At 44.2% G+C, this 24,618-nt stretch overlaps 1 protein-coding gene across 1 annotated transcript; it reads right to left on the bottom strand.

The window, feature by feature from the left end:
• Nucleotides 1-17,151: 17,151 nt before the first annotated feature.
• On the bottom strand, nt 17,152-23,731 carry LOC146556451 (C-type lectin domain family 4 member E-like). Its single transcript, XM_085250434.1, has 4 exons — nt 23,647-23,731; nt 21,572-21,714; nt 20,868-20,971; nt 17,152-17,446 (listed from the first exon to the last, which is right to left on the bottom strand). Exons 1-4 carry the CDS (start codon nt 23,729-23,731, stop codon nt 17,311-17,313), a joined length of 468 nt encoding a protein of 155 aa, XP_085106560.1. The 3' UTR covers nt 17,152-17,310.
• Between the last annotated feature and the right edge of the window lie 887 nt (nt 23,732-24,618).

The raw sequence follows: 24,618 nt of genomic DNA, 5'->3' as shown, positions 1-24,618 counted from the left end.
CGCAAATCTGCTTCCGAATTTTTGCGGGAGCCGCAATCGCGGGTCATCGTGCTTTTCCATTGACTTTACATGTAAACCTGACGCTCTATTCGCGTCCATCGCGTTCGGTGTGAACACACCGTAAGACTGCAACTCTGTTTCGTGGTCCCAACTCTGGATAGTCATATTTTGGGGGGTTTAATAAATTTGTCCATATTTCTAGAAATGAGAGCTGCTCCATCCAAAGTGGGATGGATGCTGTGAAATGCACTTCACACACGTAGACACACGCACAGTGTTTGTCGCCAGATGCCACGTTTATTTATCGTTTTCATTTGTTATGACCGACCACAGTCTGACAGCTCCGGTCTCAGCTGATTTCCAGCCTCTCCTCCGCTCCTCTCCCGTCTCACTATAAAAGGGAAGGAAACCATCATCAGTCCAAACGCCATCAGCTGTTCTCACCTGTGTCTCCAGCACCACCCCGTTGAGCTCACTGCACCACTCCTCCCCTGCAGCCGCGCCTGGGACCACACCTCCGCCACACACCCCCACCGCCCGACTGAGACCGGGGAACCTACTCCCCCCCCCCCGCGAGCGACAGAGGAAATCGGCCACAGCCATCTGCGCCCCCGGTCTATGGACCACCTTGAACTTAAAGGGCTGTAAAGCCAGATACCACCGGGTGATCCGGGCGTTGGCATCCTTCATGCGGTGGAGCCACTGCAGCGGGGCGTGGTCCGAGCAGAGGGTGAATGAGCGCCCCAGGAGGTAATAGCGAAGGGAGTCGACCGCCCACCGGATAGCCAAGCACTCCTTCTCCACAGTGCTGTACCGTCATTCACGCTCTGCCAGCTTCCGGCTGATGTAAAGAACGGGACGTTCGGCCCCCCTTACCTGCTGGGACAAAACGGCCCCCAGCCCTCTGTTCGAGGCGTCAGTCTGCAGAACAAAAGGGAGGGAAAAGTTAGGAGTGTGAAGCAGCGGCTCCCCACAGAGAGACTTTTTCACCTGCACAAACGCCGCCTGGCACGGCCCCGTCCACTGAACCAGATCTGGAGCACCCTTTCGGGTGAGATCGGTCAAGGGGCTGGTCAGCTGCGCAAACCCTGGCACGAAACGGCGGTAGTAACCTGCCAGCCCCAGAAACCGTCTCACCTCCTTTTTAGTCTTGGGGCGCGGGCAGGATGCGATAGCTGCCGTCTTCTCCACCTGTGGACGCACCTGCCCGCCCCCCAAGTGGTACCCCAGATACTGTACCTCCCTCCGTCCAACCGCACACTTCTTCGGGTTGGCCGTGAGCCCCGCCCTCCTCAGGGACTCCAGGACCGCGGCCACCCGCTGCACATGCTCCGCCCAGGTGTCGCTGTGGATGATCACATGTCATCCAGGTAGGCAGCAGCATATGCAGCTTGCGGACGCAGCACCCGGTCCATGAGGCGCTGAAAGGTGGCAGGGGCTCCGAACAAGCTGAACGGAAGCGTAACGAATTGGTACAAACCGTAAGGAGTGCAGAAGGCCGTTTTCTCCTTGGACTCGGCAGACAAGGGAATCTGCCAGTAGCCCTTGGTTAAATCCAGTGTCGTGAAAAAACGGGCCGTGCCCAACCGATCTAGGAGCTCGTCGACCCGGGGAATGGGATAAGCATCAAAGCGTGACACTTCATTCACCTTGCGATAGTCGACACAGAACCGTATAGACCCATCCTTCTTCACCACAAGAACGATGGGGCTACACCAGGCGCTGTGCGACTCTTCTATCACTCCCATTTTCAGCATTTCAGCCAATTCCCTCTGAACAATTTGCCGTTTATGCTCAGGAAGCCTGTAGGGCCGTGAACACACCGTCACGCCAGGCTGCGTTTCAAAATGATGCTCAATGAGAGACGTTTGGCCGGGCAGGGGGGAGAACACATCAGCAAAACGCTGTTGTAACGCGACAACGTCCACTCTCTGGGCCTGTGTGAGATGGTCATCACAAAGGAGGGTTACCAGGCTTACCAGAGAAGCGGTTTCAGCCTCTCTTCACTCTTTAAGGAGCTTGAGGTGATAAATCTGCGTGGCCCCTCCCCTGTCCGACCGAGCGACCTCATAGTCAACATCCCCGACTCGCCGTGTGACCACAAAGGGTCCTTGCCACTTGCCGAGCAACTTTGAGCTGGAAGAAGGGAGTAATACAAGCACTTTTTCTCCCGGTGAAAATTGCCTGAGTCTAGCCCCTCTGTCATACAGGCGTTGCTGACGCTGCTGAGCCTTGAGCAAATTCTCCCGTGACAACCTCCCCAAAGTGTGGAGTTTCGCTCTCAGGTCCAACACGTACTGAATCTCATTCTTGGCGGGGCTCGGACCTTCCTCCCAGCCTTCTTTAATCAGGTCGAGCACCCCACGCGGCTTCCTGCCGAACAGCAGTTCAAAGGGAGAAAATCCCGTGGAGGCCTGGGGCACCTCTCGCACTGCAAATAACAGAGGGTCTAGCCAGCGATCCCAATTGCGTTCATCTTCGGTAATGAACTTACGAATCATGGACTTCAAAGTCTTATTCAGCCGCTCCACCAGCCCATCCGTCTGAGGGTGGTAGACGCTGGTCCGAATAGATTTAATGCCCAGTAATTCGTACCGTTCCCGCTGTGTGCGAGACATGAACGACGTGCCCTGGTCAGTCAGTTTCGCTTTTGGGATTCTGACTCGGGAGATGACCTGAAACAGTGCCTGCGCCACACTCTTTGCAGAGATGTTGCGCAGCGGGACTGCTTCCGGGTACCGCGTTGCATAATCCACCAGGACTAATACAAAGCGGTAGCCGCGTGCACTCTGATGAAACGGCCCGATGAGGTCCATGCCAATGCGCTCAAACGGGACCTCTATGAGTGGGAGCGGGTGCAAAGGCGCTTTTGGTATGGCCGGCTGATTAACAAGTTGGCAGTCCGGGCAGGACGCGCACCAGCGGCGCACATCCGCTCGGATGCCCGGCCAATAAAATCGGGCCGTTATTCGCTCCAGAGTTTTTTCGTATCCCATATGCCCTGCCATGGGGTTATAATGAGCCGCCTGGAAAATCATTTCCCGGCGGCCCTGCGGCACCAACAACTGGGTGTGTGTCTCCTCCGTGCGAGTGTCACGACTCACTCGATATAACCTATCTTTTGATAAAATGAAGGAGGGTAAGTGACGGAAGGAGAGGTAAGTGACGGAAGTGATGTTGTAGGTGACGTCAGACGCCGGAGATTTTGGCGGAGAAAAAGCAAATGGTAGCATAGAGTTTAACAAAGGTTTTCCAAGCTTCAGTATTTCCAAATATTTTCCAAATATACTAATCAATTGTCATATAACTAACAACATCTGTTTTATCATCTCTAACACCCTGGAGGACAACGGGGAGAGTTTAGACGCTCTCCAAGATTACATCGACCGCTGTTTTCAAGATTTAGTAATGCATAAGGCCCAGAGTGCATCTTCCCCGGCCAAAATCGAGACGCCGTCATCGAAGAGAAGTCGCCAGGCAGACTCCCCCGGTACAACATCGCCTGCCGGCAAAGACATCGCAGAAATCCTGGAGTCCATCGACAAGCGATTGTCCAGTTTCGATGCGAGGCTGTCCCTGGTGGAGATCTTACACCGGGAATTTAAATCTCTGAGAGAATCCCTGGAATTCAGCCAGCGGCAGGTGGAAACGCTTGCCGCTGAAAATGCCACGCTACGGGAGTCGGTTAAATCTCTCACCGATAACGTGACCCAGCTAAACATTGAAAATAAAAAAATAAAAGAGTCCGTTATCGATTTACAAGCCCGTAGCATGAGAGATAATCTTGTGTTTTCTGGTATTCCAGAAACTGCCGGAGAGGACGCAGAGGCAACGGTGAAAAGCTTCATTAAAATCCACCTGAAGCTGCCGGAGGACACCGTAAAGAACATCGACTTCGATAGAGTACATCGCTTGGGGGGCGTGAGGTCGCGGACCGGGAGACCACGGCCTATTGTGGCCAAATTCAGCCAATTCAAACAAAAGGAACAGGTGAAGAGTCGCGGCAGAGAGCTGAAAGGAACGGACTTCAGCGTGAACGACCAGTTCCCCAAAGAGATCCTGGAACGACGCAAGGTCCTGTTCCCAGTTCGACGTAGCTTTATCCAGAAAGGCTCCCGTGCTGTCATCGCTGTGGACCGGCTCTACGTGGACGGACAGCTGTACCGCGACCCCGGCACCACACCGTGGTTATACTGACTGCACTCCAGATAAGAACCCGCTACACTCTTTTCTTATTCATTCACACTTTCTCCTTTAAAATGTGTTTAACCTAGTAATATCAGTAGGATGTCATAGCAGATATAATACCGTCACCCTCCGTCATTGCTTTAATTGGAATGTTTCCGTTTCGTTTCCTTTTTTTTGTTGTCGCTCACAGTTCATGTGGTTTCTTTCTTTCTCTTGTCTTTCACTGCTGTGGTCACCTACTTCCCCACTCACCTACAAACAACACCCTCTATTTCTCCATATTTTCACAACACGATCACGCAAACACATCAGCTCAACGGCAGCACATTCACAACAGCCTCACAGCACGCACAGACTTGCAGGACACATAAGCAAGCCACGCTTGTTCATATTAGTGAATATTCACACACATAGTCAGACTTATGGAGTCTCTCACCACACTTCTTTTTCTCTTTCTATTTACAAACAAGGGATGTTTCCATATTCTCTCCACCTGTCTAAACGAAACACCCAGCATACATCATTAAACATACACGCACAATTAAGGGCATGCTGAGGTTTGTCACATGGAATGTAAATGGAGCTGGCACCAGAGGAAAGAGGTTAAAAATATTTAACCAGCTTAAAAAACTACAGGCAGATGTTGTTTTATTACAAGAAACTCACAAACCTGTCACAGGTTTAAACGAACTTAAAACACCTGAGTTTCCTAACGCGTTTGCAGCCGGTTATAATTCTAGACAACGGGGAGTAGCAATTTTAATACATAAAAATGTTAATTTTACAGTACTCGATACAGTTATAGATCCAGAGGGTAGATTTCTAATTATTAAACTATCAATATTGAACAAAAAACTATGTATTGTTAGTATATATGGTCCAAATGTTGATGAACCCTCATTCTTCCACGGTTTTTTTAGTGCACTCTCTGAACACCTTGATTGCACACTCATTCTTGGCGGTGACCTCAACCTTGGACTAAATGAAGAAATGGATAGGCTCAACACAACAGGAACTCAGCGTAATTGGCAGTCCACAAATATAATCAAACAGTATATGAACGACTTTGGTCTTTGCGATGCATGGCGCTCTCTTCACCCCACCAGTAAGGAATATACTTTTTTCTCGCATGTTCATCACTCTTACTCTCGTCTGGATTATTTTTTGGTCAGCAGCTCACTGCTGTGTGACATTTCAGACACTGAGATTCATCCTATAGCTGTCAGCGATCATGCTCCTGTATCTTTAACACTAATGCACAAGAATAATACTACGCCAAGTAAAAACTGGAGATTTAATATATCACTACTTAAAGATGAAGACTTTATTAAATACTTTAAAAAGGAATGGACTTCATATTTAGACTTTAATGACACTCCCGGAATATCTGCTTCTGTTCTATGGGAAGCAGGGAAAGCTGTGATGAGAGGTAAAATAATTTCTTTCTCATCACACAAAAAGAAAGAAGAAAACAAAAATATTCAGGAATTAGAAAAAAACATCAAATCACTAGAAGAAGCCTACGCGTGCGACCAAGATCAGGAAACATTGAACAAAATATGCAAAACAAAACTAGAATTAAATGAAATTATTAATAAAAAAACACAATTCCTTATACAAAGACTTCGCTTGCAGAATTTTGAACACAGTAACAAATCAGGTCGATTTCTAGCTAACCAGCTAAAAATAAATAAAGAAAAAACAACTATATGTGCTGCTAAAGATTTATCGGGGAACACAATATATGATCCTGGAAGAATAAACAACATTTTTAGGGATTTCTATGAAACTTTATACTCACCACAAATAAACCCATCTAAAAATGAAATTGATCTGTTTCTTGACAACGTAACTCTTCCAAAATTACTAGACAGTCAAGCAATGGAATTGGATTCGCCACTGACGCCAAGTGAACTCCAGGAAGCCCTGATAAGTATGCCCAATAATAAGGCTCCAGGTCCAGACGGCTTCCCTGCAGAATTCTACAAAGAATTCTGGACAATTTTGGCACCAGTATTCCACAGCATGTTGCAGGAAATCGAGGAAAATGGCAGACTACCACCAAATATGAATTCTGCCAACATTAGTCTCCTGCTAAAACCAGGCAAAGACCCTTTATTTCCCTCAAGCTATCGTCCAATTTCTCTTTTAAATGTAGACCTTAAAATAATCTGCAAAGCTCTCTCAAAGAGATTAGAGAAAATGACCCCCCTCTTAATTCATCCTGACCAAACTGGTTTCATAAAAGGTCGGCACTCCTCAACAAACACTCGTAGATTACTTAATTTAATAGACTACTCATACGATAAAAACATCGAAGCCATAATATTATCTCTAGATGCAGAAAAAGCATTTGACAGAGTTAATTGGAAATTTTTATTCGCAACTTTACACAAATTTGGTTTTGGAAACTCTTTCATAAACTGGATAAGAATATTATACAATTCCCCAACAGCTCGTATCAGAACAAATGACCAGACATCCTCCAGCTTCTGTCTCCTGAGGGGCACCAGACAGGGATGCCCACTCTCCCCCTCACTTTTTGCAATTTTTATCGAACCTCTAGCAGCAGCATTTAGACAGGCTACAACAATTAAGGGCATAAAATGTAAGAACATAGAACATAAAATCAGTCTCTATGCGGATGATGTGTTGCTTTTTCTGCAAAACACACAAACCAACCTCTCTGAGGTAATTACTTTAATAAACTGGTTTTCAAGAGTTTCAGATTATTCAATTAACTGGCCAAAATCTACAGTTCTCCCCATTAACTGCTCCTTCCATAATTCTTCCTCTGCCCCACTGCAATCCGGAAATATTAAATATTTAGGTATTAATGTCTCTCCTAAGCTTTCAGACTTAACTAAACTAAACCACATCCCACTTCTAAAGAAAGTAGAAGGCGATCTGACTAGATGGAGATCTTTACCCATATCACTCATGGGAAGGGTCGCCACTATAAAAATGATGATCTTGCCAAAAATAAATTACTTATTTTTGATGATCCCTAACAAACCATCACAAGATTGGTTCAGATCTCTGGATTCATATATTTCCAAATTCCTTTGGAAAGATAAACCCCCGCGTATTAGCTTAAAAACGCTACAAAGAACCAAGGATAGAGGAGGATTAGATCTGCCTAATTTTCACCAATACTTCTTAGCCAACAGGCTTCAGTTCATCTCAGAATGGTTAAAACATACCTTCTTAGTTGAGCCCTGGCTAGATGTTGAACAGGCACTATGCAAGGATCTAGAGATTTCAGACCTACCATTTATTAGCTCAAACATCAAAAGACATGAATGCTTTAAAAGTATCAACATCAGCTTTTCTCTAACAGCATGGTGGGAGTTTCTAAAAATAACGGAGTCTTCATTAATCCCATGCAAACGTACACCTATCTGGAATAACCCTGACATATTACAAAACAATAATATGATTAATTTCCCAGAATGGAGTTGTAAAGGAATTAAATACTTAGAACATATATTAGAGGGAACAGAATTTATTCCATTTGACAGACTAGTTGAACAATATGGGATCAACAAGACAAGGTTTTTAGAATATCAACAAATTAAATCCATAGTAAAAAAGAAATTTAACCTCAGTCAAGTTGAATTACAAACACCACTAAGTGCGGCACATTTTCTTACTCTTAAATCCCCCAAATTATTATCTAAAATATACAGAACACTTTCTAAATTAGATGAATCAATATCCCTTCCTACTGCAAAGTGGGAAGCAGATTTATCAGTCAACCTAGACCAAAACTTCTGGTCTCAGATTTGCTTAAAAACTTTTAAATTAATTAAAAATCCCAGTCTGCAATTAATACAATACAAAATACTTCATAGAGTGCACTATACAGGTCATCGGATGTTTAAGATGGGCTTTACATCTTCCAACAACTGCTCACACTGTCAAGGCAATACACCAGACAATTACATCCACGCTCTTTGGTTCTGTCCACCAGTGCAAAAGTTTTGGCGCGAGATATGTGAAGACTTATCAAAATGTCTGAAATGTAACATTCCAACTTCCCCCTTAGTGTGTTTGTTGGGCAGCTTAGATAATGTCACTTCAGAAAAGAATATAGCCCATATGATCTTCACTGCCCTATGCATAGCCAAGAAAACAGTCCTCATGAACTGGAAAAATAAAAATAATCTTAATTCTAACCAATATAGAAATTATCTATTAGATTACATTAGTCTTGACACAGCCTCTGCCACCACATCAGATCAATTGCTCTGGGCCCCTTTTATCAGCTCCATCACCTAGTGGGGGTGGGGGGTCATAGTTTGGTCCCGCCTTCACTGTTGTGATTGGTGAGGGGGTAGGGACAGGCTTAGGGCGTCGGGGGGTTCCCCTGAGGCATCTTCCTTGGGGGGCTCAACCCGGGGTAGCGGTCACGTCCGGTTGAGGGCTCTGTTGGCTCTCAGGTGACTGTTTCCTCGCGGCTGCGTGCAGCAGGGCTAGGGGAGGGTCTGTGCTGACGGACGTGGGTTACTGACCTGGCAACCTGGCTGCCCCTGGGTGGGTCCGGGATGGGCGTGAGGTTCTGGGGGTGCTCCGTCTCTGGGCGGGGGCCCGGGCCGGGCCTCGGGGGCTCGGGTCCTGGTTGGTGTGTTGCCGGGGTTGTGGGCGGGTGGGTGCATGGGGGCCCGGCCCTGGAGCAGGGTGCCGCCGGTGCATCGAGCCGCCTGGGGGGCTCTTCAACTGGTGGGGGGGATGGTCACATCTGGCAGGAGCTTTCTTCTCTCAGGAACTCTCTGCAGGAGGGGGAGATACAGGAGAGGTGGAGGAAGATCTCAGCCTGGGCGTTTACCGTCTTATGTAGTCTGGAAGATGTGTGGTTGGTGGGGTGGGTGCAGTTTTCTCTGTGGTGGGGTTGGGTGGACTGTCCAGGGCTCTGTGGAGCCGGGGGGCGCTACTGCACTGGGCCCCGGTCTGATGGGCCTGGGCCCCCCTTCCCTGGCGGGTCGCGGAGGGTGGGAGTGCCTACTGGGGTCAGCGGGGGAGCTGGCCCCAGGGAGGGGTTACCTGCCCCTCCCTTCCTTCCCTCCCCATCTCCAGCTGCCTCCCTCTTCCCGCTCCTCCACAACCACCCACACATGCAGGGCCTTGGAGTGGGGGTATGTCACCAGGGTGCAGAGGAGGCTACCCCCCCCCCTGTCCCCTTCTGGCTGCCTCTGCCTCAATTTTATCCCACAACTTAGACATTCACATTATTCACACTCTCATTACACATACATATAGGATCTTGGGGGTGGGCACAATCACGGAGTCCAAATCACCATCAGGGTGTATACCTCACCCCTGACGTCGTTGCCCACCTCTCAATTTTAAATACACTTAGTCATTGAGGGCTAGCAGGAGGGACCATGCGCTTACCTGCTGCTCCTTGGCAGGTAGCTCCATGCCCTCCTGGGTTTTAATTGCACCTTAGAACACATATGCATCAACACTACAATGAGCGGGTGGAGGGAGGTTTGGAGTCTTCTCCCACCCCCATTCTCTGCGGCCTGCTGGAGCGGGGGGGCTAGTAGGAGGAGTTGGCCGTCCGACTGCGGTCTGGGGTGTGGGGCCTCCCTGCTGCTGCGGAGTCGGGGTGGTCTGCCTCTCCCCACCGCAGGGAAAAGGGTAACACCACCTGGGTCTGGGTGCAATTCCCCCCTCCAGGGGCAAGGGTACCTAGACCCGGTTTGTAGAGTACGCTTGGGGAGTGTGATTGTGTGTACAGCGTCTCTTTATGTCTGTCTCCACGTTGGTTGAGTGTGGAGTGAGTGCATATGAGAGCATGAGGGTGGGAATGGATGTTTGTGTCTGTGTGTGCCTGTATGTCTGTGTCTATATGTCAGGTTGGGTATCAGACGCCACCTCTCTGGGGACACCTCAGGCCCTCCAAGGTTTGGAGGCCTATCTCCACCCACCACCACTTCCCCTGCCGGTGGCGGACTCCCTCAGGTGTCGGTGTGTTGGTGGTTCTTTGTGTCTGGGGGTGGGCGTCCGGGTACACACCGGCTCACTCCTTGGCGGCCGCTTGTCGGGGCCTGGGGCCTGGGGCTCGCTCGGGCCCCTTTGGAGGTGGGGTGCCCCCGGCCTCTCGGCCTAGGGCTCGGTCACTCAGGCGCAGCTGGGGGCCGGCGGAGCTCACGGGCGCGTCACTGCAACCCCCCCTGGCTTCTGCTCCGCGGCTGCTGAGTGAGCCCTCATCTGGGACTCTCCTCAGCTCTTACTGGAACAGTGGCGCGGCTGCCCCTCTGTTGGTCTTCCATGGTCTCTTGTGTTCTGGGGGCCTCTGGATGTCTGGAGTTTTGATCTCCTCCATACCCGCTTCACACCCTGGAGGATGGGGCTGTGGCCCCCCCACACTCCCTAGCAGATCATTACATGGAGAAACCTTTGGAATGCAAGCATGCTGATCCACACAGGTATGCACACATGGGTATTCACAGACGCGGACTAAAGCTTTCTTGGCTGCTGCCTCAAAGCACACTGTGCGCTGTCTATCTTGCGTGCTGCACAATATCGTTTATTACTTAGTAAATACTGATATCTATGACTAGCTAGTTTATTGTGATGGTGCTTTGTTTTCTCTATTATTATGTTGCTCTTTGTTGTTTGCTGTCTCCTCTGTTTGTTTGTTTGTTTGTTTGTTTGTTTGTTTGTTTTTTCTCCATACAGGTGACCCAGGAGTTTTTGTTTTTTTTTTGTCTCTCTTCCCCCCCCTTCTCACCGTCTCTTCTCCCCTTGGGTTTTCTTTCTTTCTCTCCCCCTCTCTCTCTCATTCATTCCCCCTGTCCTATTTATTAAAAAAAAAAAAAAAAAAAAAAAAAAAAAATGACAAAGGATGAACTGAAGCTCTGCCATCACGTAATGTCGCATACTGCTGTTTCTGATGTCATTTAAAAAAAAAAAAAAAAAAAAAAAAAAGATAAAATGAAGCGCGGGTAGGTCCGCACGGCCTCAGGGCGCACCACGTAACCATCAATCTCAATCACCTGGTCAAAAGCTGAGCATAGGGTGTAATCACGAGACTGCTCCAGTGGGAAATCACCCATGGGGGAAACTTCCGGAGCCGGCGGGGCCTCCCATGAAGGACCCGCCGTCTCCCCCTCCCCGGAGTCAGTGTCGGACGACCCCGAGTCACCGCTGAGCGCCGTGCAGACACTACACGCTACTAACGGTCGTGATCGCATCCCCGCATACTGCCCTAACAGATGATGAAACCCCGGCCAATTCGTGCCCAGAATTAGGGGATGCGACAGGCGCGGGCTAACCACAGCCGTTACTCTATGCGTTTTGCCCTTATACTTTAATAACAGCGGCACTATGGGATACCTGTGAACATCACCATAACACACGTCACCTCCACCTATTCTGCCTCCAGCAATGCCCCGGGGCGAACCAAGCTTTGGTGCACGAGGGTCTGCGTACAGCCCGTGTCCACCAAAGCATGGCGTATACCCCCTCGAGTCCTTACCGGAATGCTGTATGTCCCTCCTGGACCGGGAGAGGGTGCTGGGGCACCGGCGATGCGGAACACCTGCCCCACTTCCATCAGAGGACAGTCCCTCCTCAGGTGTCCAGGTTGCCCGCACTTCCAGCACTCCTGCCCCGGGGGCCGTGCTGTTCTCCGTGGCTCAGGGGCGGCACTGCTCATGTCTGATCCCTGGGAAGGCACAAACGCAGCAAAAGGATTAGCGGGGCTCAGCGCCGGCGCCCGCTCTGCCTGCCCTGGCACAGGTACCCGGCGCCTCGGTGCCGGCACTGGGGCTTGTTTGCTCGGCCTCCGGCCGCCGTCCCCAGGCTCCCCCGCTCTAGCGGCAAGGTGGCTTAGCCACGTATAAATTACGTAATAACTACAACAGAAGACTTACCTTTGTGGAAATGCTTGGAGCCGGCTAACATGTGAGCTGGAGTGTTCTGAAACGTTATATTTGGTCTTTGAATGGCTGCAATCCAGGCCATCCGTTGGCTCTTTGTTACTTCGTACGGAGCCCCGCAGGGGACATGGGAGAAAAAAAAATTAAGATGGACTTTTGCGAGATGTCGCAAAAGTTTTGCGACATCTCGCCAAAGTTTGTCGCAAAACAAACTTGGGATCTCGCAAAAGTTTTGCGAGATCTCGCAAAAGTTTCATACATCTCCGAAAACGTCCGAGCACTTTTGCAAATATGTGATGTCTTGTAAACTGAGCAGATATCTGACGTTTACACAACTACATTCACGCCTCAAAATATCTTAAAAGTGTATTTTGTGACTCAGAAAGAGTAATATTACAACTAAGTAGCTGCCGCCATTGTTGGAATTCAACTTTTGCGAGATCTTGCAAAAGTTTTGCGAGATCCCGAGTTTGTTTTGCGACATCTTGCAAAAGCTTTGCGAGATCCCGAGTTAGTTTTGCGAGATCTCGCAAGAGTCCGTCTTAATTTTTCTTCCTCCTATGTCCCCTGCGGGTCTCCGTAACTTCGGAAACATGGCTTGAACAATTTCTGTTCCACGACATAATCCGATAACAACCGATCTCTTTACCCGTCGGCTTCCCGTGGCTGTCATGCGACTGGCTATTGCAGTTAATAATACAACAGCTTCTTGCCATTTTTTGTGTTTCTTTTTATCGCTGTGTGACTATTTTCATGTGAAAGCCTGCGTGCGCTAGTACCGCTTGCCACTCGTTCCCAGAATCCTTTGCGGTTTTACCCCTGAATGACATCACATTTTCAATCTCTATTGCAAAGTGTGCTCATAAAGAGTTAAGCATTCCGTTTTTCGAGGGTCATAAGCTTCATCTGGCGGGACTGTCCAGATGATGCATGGTGAGAGGTGACTTAGAGTGCAATAAAGTCAACGCCAACACGCTTACAGACACAGACATGACGTAGACCTATTTTTAGGGTAGAGGTGAGACATATTTTTCTTGCAACTGCATTTGTGCCTGTAAAAATAACAGTTTTGTACAAGACGTGTTCAAGATGTTCCAGAGATAAGGGTGAAGAGAGCAATGACAGGAAACAACTGGAGCGGAGGCGGGGAAATTGTGTCATTAAGTGTGTTAAGGGTTGTGAGAAAGAAGGGTTGCGACTGTCACTAACTGTAACTTTTGCATGTTATGTATCTGCTTGAAGCAAAAAGGTGCGTAAGCCCTGATAGATAAAAACTATTTTGAAGTGTGCTTTCTAGCGGAGATTTATGCTGATATGGTGATGGTGTATCTCTTACCCTGGGTGTGTGTAATAAAAGTAAAAGTGTCACTCACACACAAAAAAAACATTGAGATTAAGTACATATAAATGATAGAGCCCAGAACATGATATTTTGAACCAAGTTTGAATAATTAAGAGAACAATTGATGAATAGTAGTTTATTGAGGCGTAGCAGGAAGAGGTGTTTTGTTTTTATCCTTTACAGGAGAAGATTCCAGAATCAGAGCGAAACCACGGAGGGGTTGGCGAGGATTAAAGAACCAACCACGAGAAAGAGGAACTCAAAAGAAGCACAGAGCACAGAGAATCGTTTTCAGAAAATTTGTTGTTAAGATTGTATAAAAGATTAAAAGTTTGTTAGACAGAGGTTGTAATGGGAGGATTGGCTTTACTAATAGTTTGTATGATTTTTAAAAGGAACTGGAAGTTGAGTGCTTAGAAACCAGGAGTAAGTTTTGAAGAGGAAACGGGTTAACTCTATAGAGGCTGTTTCCACACATTGACAAAAGTAATGTAGGACCTTTTATCAGAGAAAGCTAATTATATCTGTTTTTAGTTCACAGTAGTTATTAAGGGAGTCAGTTAATTAAGTTAACTAATAGAATTAGTTAAAAAGGGGGAGTGTTGGCATGTGGATATATATTTTTAATGCTTATTTTCTGATTATATTGTTTTATGTATTTCAATAAGAGAGGCCTTTAGAAACCAAGCCCAGACAAGACAAAAACTAGGTCAGAGGGTGATAGGTTGCTCTGGCAACAGACTTTAGAAAGTGGAAGTTTAGTGCAGAGCTGCACAGGGAATCAGACACAAAGAAAGAAGAACTAAGTAAACTGTGTGTGTGTGTGACGTGCTGCAGAACTAAATAACCATGCTGGCTGCTACTGCATTCAGACCTAAACGTGTGTGTTCGGGCCTCCATTTCCGGAAATATAAAATAAAGATTATTTTTTGAGCTCTACCACTCTGAGTTCAGTCTTTTTCTTTCGCCAAAAGAATTCAAAAGAACAGGATTTAATACTACGAAGTACTGAACCCCTACTGCCCCATGTGGGTGGTGAGCCCACAGAAGAATGGACCCATGTCACTTTTTTGGGCTGAAACACCCAGTAACCCGGATAAGTGGTTCAATCTTACACATGGTGTGGAAACTATATTTTAATAAAAATACATTATGAACATGATATTTTGTATTATATTTTGTAAATGATTAAAAAAGTTGAAATAACAATGGCAGATCCTTATCCTTTTGTTAATTTTGTTAATTTTATTTGTTTCAATTCAGCAAGTAAAATGCACAATACATTTATTATGGTGGTCAAAACAAATTTTCGGTACTATAATCGATACAGTAGATTCAAAAGATAAGTTAAGGTTAATCAAAACCATATAAAATCACATTAATACAATGAAACACCCTGCACACACTCAACATACAGCAACAGAAAATAATCTTAGTTTCCAACTAGAAAAATCAGTGTGTCAAGTGTGAAGAGTGAAGATAACATTACACATTAAGCAATGCATAGAGAGCAAACCAGTCCTGGTGATGTTAACTGTTGTGTTGTTTCATAGCTGCACACCTGAGAAAATTTCAGCCATGTTTTCATACTAAAATAAAACCTCTGTTATTGTATAGTAAACAACAATAACTCTAAATCACCACTGCCTTAACTGGAAAACACTTTGCGCAAATCTTGTAGACTGAAATTTAACCCAACATTCCTCTCTAGATAAACTATTTCCCCAGAGACGGTAATTGAAGCAAACCACATCGAGCATACTAAAGCCGACCACAGCCTTTTTTTGTCTGCATAACCGGAACTACAGTCTTTGTGGGCTTCCTAATAAGAGGCTACATTTGATTCTCTGGAAGTAAAACTGCATGCTGACCAAATAATGCAATGTAGACAGAAATACTACAATTATTAGCCTTTTTCCTTGAAATGAATATAAATAAACCCTATTTTGATATATTTTTATTTTCAATGGGAAGTAATGATCCAAAATACTTTGCTTTTGCCAGATGCTATTTGATAATTCAGGCAATACAGCTGTATGCCAGAAATGGTAGTGTGCAACAGAACTTGAGTTTATATACGTTTAGCACATTAATATTTTTTTATTTTGAGTCTTTTCTCAATCAGAATGTATATATATATATATATATATATATATATATATATATATATATATATATACACATACATTAGGGGTGCAACGATACACAAAATTCACAGTTCGGTTCGGTTCGATACTTTGGTGTCACGGTTTGATATTTTTTCGATACAAAAAAATGTTCATGCCTTTTTAATTTGTCATTTATTAAAATTATAAATATATATTTTAACTCAAAAGTACAGTTTTTAAATTTAATGTTGCTGAAACAACAAAGTAATAAAAAATAAATCTATCTGATTGAGGAATCACTCATCTTTGGAAAAGAGAGTTTATTACAGAGAAATGGCTCTTTCTAAAATGAAAGCTATACTATACACTTCTTCTGGGCTATATTCTCAGCAGCATACTAAACATATCAGGACCCCATAAGGCGAATCATGTGCTAACGGCTGTCTAAATGACTCGGGTAAAGTTTGTAGCATGCGTGCTTGTTGTTTTTGTCTGCTTTTTGTCTACTTGTCTTTGCACTAGGATGATGTCGGAGTAAATGTGCAGTCATATTCGTTGTGTTCCCACTAGTGCTGTCAGCGTTAATCTCGTTGAAATGACGTTAAAGCCACAACACGGCAAATCTCCGTTAACGAGCTACCGCGGATCGCCCCGTGCGTGGGGCTGGACCCCGTCAACACGTTAACGAGCAAAGTGCGCTAACGCAGTAGTTCCCACCCATGTAATTGAGCATTGCGTGGCACATCCGACATACTGTTTTACTTTTGTCCATGACGCGCTTACCTTCAGGGTCATACTTCACATGAAGACCAAAATAATTCCAAAGGCCAGATCTGAATGAGGGTGGGGGAGGTTCAATTTGCCATGTTGCAACGAGCTTAGCTTCTGTCTTGCTAGGTTGCGCTGCGCTCAGTGGATCTGTGCTCGACAGTGCAGCCTAGGCGGAGTAGTCGAACGCAGATCCACTGAGCGCTCAACACAGACAGCATCGTCAGAAGAAGTTGATAAAATAAATTTTGTCATGGTCCCTGTGCCTGCCCAGCCGGCCTCACAAGGCTACACTTGTGTTTTTGCTTTTTCTCTCTCTCCCCTACCTCTCTGCCTGGGCGGAGCTCACAGCTGGCTCCCGCCCTTGGCTCACACAGCTGTTGGCGATCAGCTGATTACCGATCTACTATTTGAGGCTGGGTCACAGATCCTCTCATCGCTGGATGATTGAGCTACTGACGTTAGTCTTTCTTTTGGTCTTATACCTTTACGCCCTACCTTCGTGATTTGTGAGTGATTTCTCCCTTCCCTGTTCCAGTTTATCTTCCCGGACCTGTGACCTCCCCGCGGTACGGACGTGTGTGAGTCGGATGTGAGGACGTGAGTGAGCGTGAGAGAGAGAGAGAGCCTTCCCCTAATCCCCTGGAACCCTGGACTTTCCCCGTCACTGTATATAGTATTGCACTGGTGTGTAAATAAATCGTGTTCTGAGACGTCAACCTGCTCTGCGCTTGAGTCCCTGCTTTCAGTTTGTGACAAAATTTAAAAATTTGTATTGTTCGATACATATGCGTACCGAACCGAAAGCACTGTATAAACGGTTCAATATCGATACGAGTATCGTTGCACCCCTAATATATATACACACACACAAACATATATATATATATATATGCTTGTAAAAGTAGATGTACATTTCGAGGTAAAAAAAAATACTGAAAAAAAAAGCAAATAAAATATTAGTCATAGTCTAATTTTAGGAATATGTACACATATAAGAAAATAGTCAGGGGTGTTAAAATAGTTTTTCACAGACCCACTGGAGAGAATTTTGACATGGAAAATCATTCCAGGAAGTGTTTTCATAAAATCTGATATGGGCACAATTCTCTTTAGGAAATGCATTGTCAGGTTGACCAGATGCCCAGTACCTGGTGGGTCAGTAAACAACAGAATTATTAGCTTTTAATTACAGGGAGTGCAGAATTATTAGGCAAATGAGTATTTTGTCCACATCATCCTCTTCATGCATGTTGTCTTACTCCAAGCTGTATAGGCTCGAAAGCCTACTACCAATTAAGCATATTAGGTGATGTGCATCTCTGTAATGAGAAGGGGTGTGGTCTAATGACATCAACACCCTATATCAGGTGTGCATAATTATTAGGCAACTTCCTTTCCTTTGGCAAAATGGGTCAAAAGAAGGACTTGACAGGTTCAGAAAAGTCAAAAATAGTGAGATATCTTGCAGAGGGATGCAGCAGTCTCAAAATTGCAAAGCTTCTGAAGCGTGATCATCGAACAATCAAGCGTTTCATTCAAAATAGTCAACAGGGTCGCAAGAAGCGTGTGGAAAAACACGGGTTGAGGATGGAGTCAAGCTCAACTCCCAGTCCTACTGCCAGTTTCTGGAAGACACCTTCTTCAAGCAGTGGTACAGGAAGAAGTCTGCATCCTTCAAGAAAAACATGATTTTCATGCAGGACAATGCTCCATCACACGTGTCCAACTACTCCACAGCGTGGCTGGCAAGAAAGGGTATAAAAGAAGAAAAACTAATGACATGGCCACCTTGTTCACCTGATCTGAACCCCATTGAGAACCTGTGGTCCATCATCAAATGTGAGATTTACAAGGAGGGAAAACAGTACACCTCTCTGAACAGTGTCTGGGAGGCTGTGGTTGCTGCTGCACTAGGGCTGGGACAACGCGTCGACGTAATCGATTACGTCGACGCAAAAAATACGTCGACGTAAAAAAATCTGCGTCGATGCGTCGTCACTTTCAAAAAAAGACATGGCGGCAGCGAGTAGCGGAATCATGAGTGAGGCAGTTGCAGTCAACTTAAATCACTCCACCCGAACACGCAGTTCTACAGTATGGGGATATTTTAACAGAAAAGGAAGTGATTCAGTCGTTTGCCGGCTTTGTGAGGTGGAAATGGCCTATCATAAAAGCACGACGGCTATGCACCAGCACCTCAAACGACGGCATCCAGGAGCAGCTTCTGCAAAGGACAAACCACCGTAAGTTTTCAACTTTTTTACTAACGCTAGTTTTTACCCGTTAATTCATCCAGACCGCCCCCCCCCCACGTAGACGTACACTCACTCATAGACACAGATAAACACCCAACCTCCGTAAATGCAAAACTCATTTAAGCTGCTGAGCAGTAACATATAGCAGCTGCTGTTGTTATTGTTTTTTTTTTGTGGCCCATGCTGGCAAAATGAGTCTGAATGCACGCAGGCTGATTATCAGAATCGGCGAAAGACAAAAATGTGAGACAGCGAATTGGCCGCAGGAGAAATGTTAACAAGGATAATGCACCACCTGCTAAACGTAGCCGTCGTGGACACTATTACAACATTGTTAAAGTGCTTGCAAAAGCAAAATGACAATGAACTCTTGATTTGTCAAATTTAATGTGTTTCATCCTATTTGAACGCTGTTTTTATACATTATGCTTCTCCAGCTTGATCTTATAAGTCAAAGTTATGCCATCTAATGACTAGAAAGCAGTGCACCAGTAAAGGTGCCATCAGCTATGGCTGTTTAAACATTATCTTTTCCAGCCATCATGATTACTGCATATCATATGTTCAACATTGGGGATTATTATTAACCTCTTACTGTTATGCTATGAAAGCACATGGCATAACAGTGTGTGTGTATCTATCTAGCTCAACCAGATCCTTATCAAATTATTTTGATATTATGCTTTCCATATAATTATTTTGTAATTATTCGAATTCATCTGTGTGCTGTGTGTGATTTATGATTTCAGGAATAAACAGAAAAGTCTGGAGGACTACTGTCAGAGAAGAAGTACACCATGCACCCCCCAGGAGGTGGCTGTACTTACTGAGAGCGTCTTAGCTATGATTTTAAAAGACAAGAGACCACTTGCTGTGGGTGAGGGATTCAAAGAAATGCTGACCACTTTCCAACCAGGTTACACTCTGCCGTCTAGGCGTCATTTTACAAGCATGATGGAGAGAAAGTATGAAACTTCAGTGGAGAAACTAAGGAATGAACTAAAAAAAGCCACATCCAAAATCTCCCTTACCACTGATGCTTGGACAAGTCTGGTCACAGAGTCCTACTTAGGGGAAACTTGTCATTTCATTATTTGTTCAAAGACGCCATTGCTGCTGTTTGTATATTATTAATTTTTTGCTATGATTTCCTTTGTTATATTTGTTTTGCAAAACATTTAATTTTTTGTTAAAAACAGAAGATTGTAGTACAATGTTATTGTGGATTTTGTTTTGTGAAGGAAGAGCACTTTTTGGCAGAAAGCAAAGTGAATATTACATTTTGTTTGTTTAAAGACACCATTGTTGCTATTTATTTGAAATGTTTTGTTAACTTTTCCTTAATTTTATATATGTTTGCACATTTCATTTCTTGTTAAATGCTATCTCTATTGTATTGATTGTACGACCTCTACAACTTTATTTTGCAATTTTTTTATTTTTTATTAAAAGGTCTTCAAATGAATAGATTTGTGTTTTTCATTTATATACATAAATTAATAAATGTGAAATTGCTATACAAGTCAAATAATGGGGAAAAAATCGTTAATCGAATCGAATCGAAATCGAATCGGATTGAAAAATGAATCGTTAGATTAATCGATGCATCGAAAAATTAATCGCTAGATTCATCGATTAGGAAAATAATCGTTTTGCCCAGCCCTATGCTGCACGCAATGTTGATGGTGAACAGATCAAAACACTGACAGAATCCATGGATGGCAGGCTTTTGAGTGTCCTTGCAAAGAAAGGTGGCTATATTGGTCGCTGATTTGTTTTTTTGTTTTTGAATGTCAGAAATGTATATTTGTGAATGTGGAGATGTTATATTGGTTTCACTGGTAAAAATAAATAATTGAAATGGGTATATATTTGTTTTTTGTTAAGTTGCCTAATAATTATGCACAGTAATAGTCACCTGCACACACAGATATCCCCCTAAAATAGCTAAAACTAAAAACAAACTAAATACTACTTCCAAAAACATTCAGCTTTGATATTAGTGAGTTTTTTGGGTTCATTGAGAACATGGTTGTTGTTCAATAATAAAATTATTCCTCAAAAATACAACTTGCCTAATAATTCTGCACTCCCTGTAGCTTTAAAACATGGAAACATTTTTATGGCCTCAATGACAACTGATTTACTAGCATGTTTAACCCATTGTGAATTATGAATAACAACAATCCCCCCACCTCAAAACAAGCCAGTTCCTGTGATTGTAATAATATTTAAATTCATCAATGAAGTTATTCTGCATGTTCAACGACTATTATAAATATTTTAAATATATTGGATGAACATGAAGACTTACTGCAGAGTCAGAGGCGTTCCGTCTACCCATTTCCATGTTCCCTCTTGTTCTATGTCATTTAAACCAATCCAAGTCCGTTTCTGGGTGAATGAAGCAATGAAGATCTGCTCAACAAGCACACAAACACTCATGTTATTAATCATTAGACTCCTTTTATTTCTGCCCCTTTGGCTACAGATTCTCATCACCGTCGTACCCAATTGTTTCAGTGTAATGGGGGAATAACCTGTGTGCATGCTGCATCTTCTTATAGTCTGTTATATTTTCCTTGCTATACCACCACACAGCTTTGTTCACTAGTTGTAAGGTTGTTGCCCCCTAAAAAAAAAGCATTCTCCTCAACCTTTACAAGTTGTTGCAACTTTGATGCAGTTAAGCTGTCGGAACATATTCTATAATCCCCCCGTATACTCGGGGATTTGACAGATTTTCACAATTATATGAATGATTTTGATGATTTTTATTGTTCACCTAAGAAGAAAAAAGTTTAACTACATTCTGTATTTACTCACAAAATGAATTTTGCTAGTTATATTGGGTGTCCAGAGAGACTGAATCATGGCTGTTAAACTAACCACATTATGAAATTTTTATGGAAGCACATTTTTTTTTCTAACTGGGCAAATTCATGTTCATAACAATGTGGGGTTTGAATTTTAATATTCATTAACAAACACAATACAACACACGCATGCACTTTGTACCTGTTCTTCAGGGCTGTCTATCACCACCAGATCTGCTCCTTGGTCTGTGCAGTGTTTTCTAGCTGAATGCCAGGAACCAGAGCTTTCAGACAGGAGATAACAGCTACAACTGAACTCGCTCCATCCTGCAGGACATGTTTTCTCTGGAAGAAACATCAAATAAGAAATATTAAAGATCAACATGGAACATTCAGCAATACTTTATTTGGTCTCTGTTAATTACAGTGGGGCAAAAAAGTATTTAGTCAGCCACCGATTGTGCAAGTTCCCCCACCTAAAATGATGACAGAGGTCAGTAATTTGCACCAGAGGTACACTTCAACTGTGAGAGACAGAATGTGAAAAAAAATCCATGAATTCACATGGTAGGATTTGTAAAGAATTTATTCGTAAATCAGGGTGGAAAATAAGTATTTGGTCAATAACAAAAATACATCTCAATACTTTGTAACATAACTTTTGTTGGCAATAACAGAGGTCAAACGTTTACTATAGGTCTTTACCAGGTTTGCACACACAGTAGCTGGTATTTTGGCCCATTCCTCCATGCAGATCTTCTCGAGAGCAGTGATGTTTTGGGGCTGTCGCCGAGCAACACGGACTTTCAACTCCCACCACAGATTTTCTATGGGGTTGAGGTCTGGAGACTGGCTAGGCCACTCCAGGACTTTCAAATGCTTCTTACGGAGCCACTCCTTTGTTGCCCGGGCGGTGTGTTTTGGATCATTGTCATGTTGGAAGACCCAGCCTCGTTTCATCTTCAAAGTTCTCACTGATGGAAGGAGGTTTTGGCTCAAAATCTCACGATACATGGCCCCATTCATTCTGTCCTTAACACGGATCAGTCGTCCTGTCCCCTTGGCAGAAAAACAGCCCCATAGCATGATGTTTCCACCCCCATGCTTCACAGTGGTGTTCTTGGGATGCAACTCAGTATTCTTCTTCCTCCAAACACGACGAGTTGAGTTTATACCAAAAAGTTCTACTTTGGTTTCATCTGACCACATGACATTCTCCCAATCCTCTGCTGTATCATCCATGTGCTCTCTGGCAAACTTCAGACGGGCCTGGACATGCACTGGCTTCAGCAGCGGAACACGTCTGGCAGTGCGGGATTTGATTCCCTGCCATTGTAGTGTGTTACTGATGGTGACCTTTGTTACTTTGGTCCCAGCTCTCTGCAGGTCATTCACCAGGTCCCCCCGTGTGGTTCTGGGATCTTTGCTCACCGTTCTCATGATCATTTTGACCCCACGGGATGAGATCTTGCGTGGAGCCCCAGATCGTGGGAGATTATCAGTGGTCTTGTATGTCTTCCATTTTCTGATGATTGCTCCCACAGTTGATTTTTTTCACACCAAGCTGCTTGCCTATTGTAGATTCACTCTTCCCAGTCTGGTGCAGGTCTACAATACTTTTCCTGGTGTCCTTCGAAAGCTCTTTGGTCTTGGCCATGGCGGAGTTTGGAGTCTGACTGTTTGAGGCTGTGGACAGGTGTCTTTTATACAGATGATGAGTTCAAACAGGTGCCATTCATACAGGTAACAAGTGGGGGACAGAAAAGCGTCTTACAGAAGACGTTACAGGTCTGTGAGAGCCAGAGATTTTCCATGTTTGAGGTGACCAAATACTTATTTTCCACCTTAATTTACGAATAAATTCTTTACAAATCCTACCATGTGAATTCATGGATTTTTTTTTCACATTCTGTCTCTCACAGGTGACGTGTACCTCTGGTGCAAATTACTGACCTCTGTCATCATTTTAAGTGGGGGAACTTGCACAATCGGTGGCTGACTAAATACTTTTTTGCCCCACTGTAACTGAAATCTATATTTTATACTATCTATATATAAAACATCTTGTGGCACTGACACTGCTATGCAGTGGAGATGCAACAATGATGACAATGATTCATGTGAAACATATCCATGAAGATTAAAGTTTGCTTTCTTAAATTTCTGTCATTTCAGATATAATGAGAAAATATTTCCATCTATCACTGGAAAACGGAATCACTGAATTTCAGTGTAAATTTTTTACAAAGACACATAACAGCTCAGACAAGGACTCACTCTGGTTGAACAAACTCTGCAGTCTCTCCAGCTCTTTGGTCATTTCAGCGAGGTTGGCCTTCAGCAGGTCTCTCTCCTCAGTCATAGAAGAAAGTTGGTTACTCACTACAGAGACAGTTGCATTTAGAAGGTCTCTCTCCTCGGTTATTGAGGAAAGTTTGTTACTCATTGAGAGATATTCAGCTGAATCTTGTGAGGAGTTTTTGTCTGAAATACAGATAAATAAGTAAAGATGTTTTTGAGAGACAAAAGAACACTGTTGCTGATTTATTTTTGAGCTAAGCAAAAGTATTTTTGAATTTTGGCAGTACGTAATGAAACATGTTATATATATAACAGAAGAAAACAACAACAACAAAGCAACACAACACAACTCACAGTAGAAAGCAAGAGTGAGAAGTCCAGCCAGCAGCCCCAACGAGAGAATAACAACTAAATAAAAGCTTCTCTTGTAGCTCCTTGGACCTGAAAAGTAAAAAAAAAAAGTGGTTGTGGTGAAGGGGGGTGATAATAGTAATAACAGATTGAACAATGTAAACTTTAAATCTTTGTAATTTCTTTCTTACCTGTGGGTTTTTTTATAGATGGCTTGTTGGCAGGTTTGACATAGCGTTCATTGACATAAATTTCCTCCATTGCATGAAAGGATGTGGATTATTTCTGAGCTCAGCTCTGTGGCACAGGACATGTGAAGTGTGAGAATCTCACTGGTTTCAATTGATTCTAAAGTTTGAAGTTCAGAGGAAGTCCCCTAGTCAATATGTGGTTTGTGCAGCTATGCTACCACTGAAACTAGACCTGTTCTTGGACTGTGTATATATACAGTGGCTTGCAAAAGTATTCAACCCCCTTGAACTTTTCCACATTTTGTCACATTACAGCCACAGACATGAATCAATTTCATTGGAATTCCACGTGAAAGACCAATACAAAGTGGTGTACACGTGAGGAGTGGAACGAAAATCATACATG

This window comes from Mchenga conophoros, linkage group LG16 (genome assembly GCF_057382185.1).
Source record: "Mchenga conophoros isolate Kocher_MC1m ecotype Shallow Benthic linkage group LG16, M_conophoros_male_GT1.1, whole genome shotgun sequence".
In the NCBI taxonomy this organism is placed as follows: Eukaryota; Metazoa; Chordata; class Actinopteri; order Cichliformes; family Cichlidae; genus Mchenga; species Mchenga conophoros.
Note: the sequence above shows the minus strand (reverse complement) of the source record. Positions and strands in the feature narration are given on the sequence as shown.

Coding starts and splice junctions, on each gene's coding strand:
- LOC146556451 (XM_085250434.1), bottom strand. CDS start 23,731: ATGACTGAGGAGAGAGACCTGCTGAAGGCCAACCTCGCTGAAATGACC. Junction 21,715..23,646: donor GCAGAGTTTGTTCAACCAGA/GTGAGTCCTTGT, acceptor TGTTTCTTCCAG/AGAAAACATGTCCTGCAGGA. Junction 20,972..21,571: donor TAGACAGCCCTGAAGAACAG/GTACAAAGTGCA, acceptor CTTGTTGAGCAG/ATCTTCATTGCTTCATTCAC.